This window comes from Brachypodium distachyon, chromosome 1 (assembly GCF_000005505.3).
Source record: "Brachypodium distachyon strain Bd21 chromosome 1, Brachypodium_distachyon_v3.0, whole genome shotgun sequence".
NCBI lineage: Eukaryota > Viridiplantae > Streptophyta > Magnoliopsida > Poales > Poaceae > Brachypodium > Brachypodium distachyon.
This window is the reverse complement of record NC_016131.3, coordinates 54,291,790-54,298,042: the sequence shown is the minus strand read 5'-3', so window position 1 is coordinate 54,298,042 and position 6,253 is coordinate 54,291,790. Positions and strand designations below refer to the sequence as shown.

General features: G+C 47.8%; 2 protein-coding genes across 2 annotated transcripts; one reads left to right on the top strand and one right to left on the bottom strand.

Annotated features, from left to right (window-relative positions):
- Nucleotides 1-736: 736 nt before the first annotated feature.
- LOC100839629 (low molecular mass early light-inducible protein HV90, chloroplastic) lies at nt 737-1,480 on the top strand. Its single transcript, XM_003557452.4, has one exon. The coding sequence runs from the start codon at nt 847-849 to the stop codon at nt 1,348-1,350; it is 504 nt and encodes a 167-aa protein (XP_003557500.1). The 5' UTR covers nt 737-846; the 3' UTR covers nt 1,351-1,480.
- A 2,525-nt stretch (nt 1,481-4,005) lies between these two features.
- Nucleotides 4,006-5,660, bottom strand: LOC100834572 (DNA translocase FtsK). Its single transcript, XM_003561305.4, has 3 exons — nt 4,927-5,660; nt 4,751-4,837; nt 4,006-4,390 (listed from the first exon to the last, which is right to left on the bottom strand). The coding sequence occupies exons 1-3, from the start codon at nt 5,584-5,586 to the stop codon at nt 4,244-4,246; spliced, it is 894 nt and encodes a 297-aa protein (XP_003561353.1). The 5' UTR covers nt 5,587-5,660; the 3' UTR covers nt 4,006-4,243.
- Nucleotides 5,661-6,253: the final 593 nt, after the last annotated feature.

Here is a 6,253-nt window from a genome sequence, read left to right as displayed (position 1 = left end):
AACGAGGGAAGGAGGCCTTGGTCTTGGGAAAAGGTCTACAACGATTCACTAGAGAAATTACTACTTCCCCCGTCCAAAAAAGTATATCTCAATTTTGACTAAATTTGAATATATGCATACACTAAGTCATGAGTACGTCAATGTTGGCACGGCCGGAAAGAGGCTAGCACCAATTGGACGTGCTTGTAACGAAGAGTAGAAGAGCACACATAAATTTCTTCGTGAGCCTTTTCTAGTCTTTGCGAGAAATCGTAGCTAGGAATATATGTAAGGATGCAAAGAGAAGTGAAGTCTAAATAATATATGTAAGGATGCAAAGAGAAGTGAAGTCTAAATACAAACTCTCGCAAATGCAATCAATCACACGAACAGTCGTTGCATACCTATGTATGTACTCCTACCTACATGCTTCTCCGTGTGCTTTCTCTTTCTCTCCCCGCTTAAGAACAAAGCGGGAAGAATCAAGAGAAGAATCGTGCACACACGCACAAATCACTAGAAACAAACCACCCGAGATCACTCAGACAAACCAAAACACTCAGAACAGAGGGATCAAGTCCCTCTGCTCTGCTGCTCTGCCTCACTGCGCGCAACGGTGCCCTGGACATCCACGTCCCCGGGCCGAATCGTGACTTGCCTCGCTCCACGTATCCACGATCGGGCATTTCGATTCACGGCTAGCTTAGCTGGCTGGCTCACCTCACCCCCGCGGGCAACCAAGCAGCCTATAAATTTCAGCCGCTCTGTCACTCATTTCGCAGCAACACACAACATCTCGATTCTCTTGACAACATAGCCACTTTCTTTCTAGCTCAGTTCCTCGCTCGGCTAGCTGTAGATTAATCCATGGCGACCATGATGTCCACCATGACCTCCTTCTCCGGCGCCACCGTCTCGCCCCGTGTCGCCGCCGGTAGCTTCGCCGCGGCCCGATCACCTCTCCGCCCGCGCACCGTCGTCGTGAGGGCCCAGAACGACAAAACGCCCAACAAGCCCGCGGCCTCGATCTGGGACATCCTGTCCTTCAGCGGGCCGGCCCCGGAGCGGATCAACGGCCGTCTCGCCATGGTGGGCTTTGTGACGGCGCTGGGCGTGGAGGCAGGCCGCGGCGACGGCCTGCTCTCGCAGCTGGGCAGCGGGACGGGCCAGGCCTGGTTCGCCTACACGGTGGTCGTGCTGTCCGTGGCGTCGCTGGTGCCGCTGCTGCAGGGCGAGAGCGCCGAGGCCAGGGGCGCCGGCAAGATCATGAGCGCCAACGCCGAGCTCTGGAACGGCCGCTTCGCCATGCTCGGTCTCGTCGCGCTCGCCGCCACCGAGGTCCTCACCGGCGCGCCCTTCGTCAACCTCTGAACACACTTTCTGCGTAGCGGTAGTATAGGTCTTGTCGTAAGTGTTTGAGTGGCAGCGTTGGCGTCTAAATTCGTGAACTAGCTCAGGATGTATATATTTGCTGCTCAATAAATGGATGGCAATTTCTTTCTCTAATGAATGACAGTCCTCTCAATTCTCATGCCTTTGGTTCAAAAATAAAGTAAAAAACGTCGAAGATGTTTACGGCCTGTTTTGGCATCCATCATATGGACACATAATTCTGGAATTCATTTTGAATTCAGAAACCAACTTGTTTGATTGGCACAGAATTGGTCACATGAATCAAATCTCAAATTGTATGGAATCGTATCATAACTAACACCAACTCCTCTATAAAAGTTATTATTTATCCATGTGGTAGACAAACATGATTTTTGAACTTGGAATTTAAATTCAACCAAATGAAATCCTATCAAAAATTGGATTTCATTTCACTTCTACCAAATGAAATGAAATGAAAGGATGGATGCCAAACGAGCTGGTGATCCCACGCTTTTGCAAATACTCCGCCTAAATAATATAATATGTTTTAGCATTGTTACAAGTTAAAAAAAATTATGAGGGATTTAGTGATCCTCAGCCTAAATATAAATGCTCTATTTTTTCTAATTAAAATTATAAAATACTAATAGAATTTCAAATATGTATACTATGAAGATGTATATCATGAAAGGTATAATAAAACTAATCCGTAGTTGTTGGTGGAATTTTCTATAAATTTGATCAGATTTAACTTAGAACAAAACTAGAACATCTTATATGGAGGTAATACATGCCACTCTTTCCTTGATCTTTTGTTACCTAAGCTTGTATTGACCTCATGCCTCTTCTCTCATGGTTTTAGCCAACACGTTACTCGACATTCAACTTAACATTGTTCCATCAGGTTATGTCTATGTTACGATTAGGACCTCTTTGATTCAAAGAAATTTCACACAAAAAATTGGAGGATTACGATCCTAAAGAATTATACGGTTAGTTTGATTCACACAATATGAAACCATAGGACTTTATTCCTACCGATGACTTTGCATGCATTTCAAAGGAAAATTTTCATGAGGTCCAACTTAATATAAAATTTCCTTGTTTTTTATGACAACTATGGCTAACACCCAATCCATCAAACAAGTTTATGCAATTTTCATGTGGTGCAATCAACAATTTTTTATTGCATAGTTTTGTGTTTTGGATTCTTGTATGATTGACATCCAAATTCCTACATCTTTCCTATTCCCGACTTTCTGAAATCATACGAATCAAAGATGACAATTGACTTGTGTAATGCAATTGTGTGTGAAATGTTAGTGCTTAGATACTTATCAAATGATTGTATATGATTCATGCAGGGGAGGCACTGATTCTGCTGGCGTCCCCAATCCTACCGCCATTCCACTACTTCGTCTATGGTCGAGGGGAGCTTAATTATTTATATCCTCCTATGTCCCCCCTTGCTCTGTTCCTGCCATCGAGTTGATGTCACTAGGTTTATTGTCATGTGAAGCACTGCCTAGGCTTCTCGCTTGTTCGAAAGGGCTATGCTCCACGTAGAACAAAGTTCACGGCCGGGAGTCTTGGTCAAAACAAAAAAAAGTTCACGGCCGGGAGACGCCGGAGACGTGGGCACCGTCGCCGCCAACCGGATCGTTCGTCGTCACACGGGTCGGCTCGGCAAAAAGGGACGGAAAAAGTTTCGGAGAAGAGGACGACGAGACTCCACGGACCAGCAGATACCGACGTCCGACGATGCAGGAGCCAGTGGGAAGAAGACGACAGGAGCCACAGGAGCGTGCGATTTGGGCTTTCTTCCTAGCGCTGTCGATCGAAAAGCACTTGTGCTCGTGTGTCTACGTAGTCGTAGAGCCGTTTGCAACCAAGAAGCATGCGTCTGCAGACCCTTCTACTGTTCTACAATATCGCCCCCTCTGCTTTCCCATTGCCTGTGCATCTCTCTGCTTCCCATCCCAAATAGCCTCTGCTTCACCGACTGGGCACTACGCTGTGCTTGGAGTTTGGATACTAGGTTGGAATATTGATCCTTTGATGATAGTTCCGAACTTTTGCTTCTTAGTTCTTGCATTGGAATATTTGCTCTTGGATCTGACTAATCTGATATAAACTCTGTTCTGGAGCTTTAGGAATTGTTGAGTTTTGTAATTCCGGTGGATAGCCCAACAGGAAACTTGAGCATCGAATTGGTTTGAATAAAACTGAAACCTTGCTAGTGCTTATATGATTTGGAATCCAACTGATTGAATTGAACTGAATACATGTGAGCCAAATGAGGTGTCGCAGGATTTAATAAATCTTGATCAAATGAGATTTTACTAGCGTCTCAATTGAGCTTTGGACCATCAGAATTATCAATAATATCCGTGTGAGAGCATACAAAACATTATTTTCCTATGTTACATGAAGAATTTATCTGGCATACTGGAACATTGTTTCTGAACTGTAGAAAACATCTGTGAACGAGTTGCAGAATCCAAATGGTACGTCTGTGAACAAGGAGGCCCTTGTGGGAATCAAAACAGCACAGCGACAGTCACAAACGGAACTTATTTCAAACGAATGCATCTGCTGACGTCAATGGGTTAAATAAAGCTGAAGTGAATTGCAGGACAAGAACGGGTTGCAGAATATAAGATGAAATGCTAAAATTGGATGGAACATTAAACTTGACTGCATCGACAGAAGAGAACACTCCTGGATTTTTGAAATAAGACTATATCAGGTTCTCTACCAATCCAACCCTGTACAAGTTATGCTGAAGAGTAGCCTTGCAGTCAGGATAAACCGACCGATGATTACAAAATGGTCGCTGCTTTCTCTGGCCTAGAACAAGGGTAAACCTCGCCTCAATGACAACGAGACCTCACTGCCTATTGCATTGCTTTTGCCTCGCCACTCCCCTCATGATCCTCCAACTCTTGTCACTGTCTGAAGCATGGCAATGCCCATAATTTGTATGTCCCTTCCAGGTTGCACATGGAGCAGCAATGTCGCATACGTAGCAGAAACACTGCAGCACAAGAGGAACACGATGCAGGTGATAATCTTGGCAGTTAGGTGTTATCACAGCAATGTAACACTAATAAATACTACTGATACTTTGTTTTTGAAACGGATATACTACTGATATTGATTTCCTCAGAAAATAAAATACTACTGATACTGATTTTTTCTAAAAAAACCCTACTGATACTGATATTGCAGGTATGTCCAGTTGAAAGTCATATGACCGTTTCGAGGCTTGAAAGCAGAAAGTTTGGCTGAACCTAGGTCCAGCAGAACCTAGATAGGCTCAGCTGCTTGTTTATAAATGGCATGTCTGCCCCGACAGAAATGATGCCACAAGCGATCAGAAATGGTGCGAGCATACCTGCTTGCAGTGGCTCTCATGAGGGGTACTGGCGAAGGGGTACTTGGCGCAGGCATACCTCGGGTGGGGGTAATCTCTGCACGCCACCTGCAAACACCCCGTCGAAATTGCGCCAATGGATGATCAATCGTGGCCCGTTTGGGCAAGCAACGAGTCATGGGAAATGGGGTCCGTACCTTGCCGCGCTCCGCAACAACCGCTATGTCGTCGTCAGCGGCGGGGGTGACGACGACCGGGGGAGCTTCGTCGGCGACCAGGGGGTCGGCGGTGAGGATGCAGCAGTCCTCATCGATGCGGCGCTTCTGCCGCGGCGTCCACATTTCGACCCCGTCGACTTCGAGGATGAGAGGCCTCCGCCCCCCATTCTTCCTGGCGCTCGCCGACGGGGTGGGGGAATCGGGTATCTCGATCACGGCGGCGGCGGCGGGAGGGGGCATTCGCTTCGGCGACGCGGCAGCAGGGGACGTCTTCGTCTTCGACCGCGGCTTGGGCTTGTCCGCCGCGGGCGCCGTATTATCGGTCGCCGACGAGGGCGCGGCAGCGGCAGCAGCCGGGGTATTCTGCGCCGGCGAGGGCGCGGCGGCGGCAGGAGGCGGCTTCTTCTTCGACCGCGCCTTGGGTTTCTCCGCGGCGGACGCCGTCTCAATCGTCGTCGACGAGGCCGCAGCTGGGTTAGTCTGCTCCGAAGCCGGCGGTGAGGGCGCGGCGGAGGTAGGGGGCGTCTTCTTCACCCGAGAGGGCTTGGGCTTGGCAGCCGCGGCGGTTGTCGTGCCCTTCGTCGTCGACGAGGCCGCGGCGGCGGCGGCGTAGGGCGTCGTCTTGCTGACCCTGGCCATACCCGAGATCGGGAAACCCTAGCCGGTGGATTGGGGAATCGCCGAGGGAGGGATCGGAAAAGGGTTTTGATTTTGATTTTTGAAAATGCGGGAGGGAGCTGAGGAGGTTTCGAACGCCGGGTTCGTGGCACGTGTCCGGCGCGTGGGCCTAGCCCTCGCGGTGTGCACGGAGGAGTTTCTGACCTGCGGGCCCCCCTTGTCACGGGGTAATTGCATTTTTTTAAAAAGAAAAATGCTTGGGCTACAGAATTTAAACTTGTCCTGACTTTTAATTTTAGTCCGTTGCTCCTAAGAAAGAACCGCTACGGATTTGTTTAGAAGGAATACCGGATTCCATTAACCACATTTGGTGAAGCCAAAATCGTTGTCATCAGTTACGATTTAAGCTCAGTTTGGCAATTACTGAACTGCGCTGCGCTGAATTTATTTTATATGTCTCCCAAAAATGCAAAGCGGATTTCGACTTCAACGGCCAAAAATGCCTCCCAACAGGGCTATGCGCTAAATATGTCATATGCATAGCAGCGTACTGAAATGAGGTTCCTTTTGCCTCTCATATTTATCTCGTACTTCTCCGCATTGATCGCAAAATGGTTGTAATAAAAGAAAAATTGATGGCTGGAAGTGGTGTGTACTGTGTAGGACAAATACACAAAGTATAAGATGA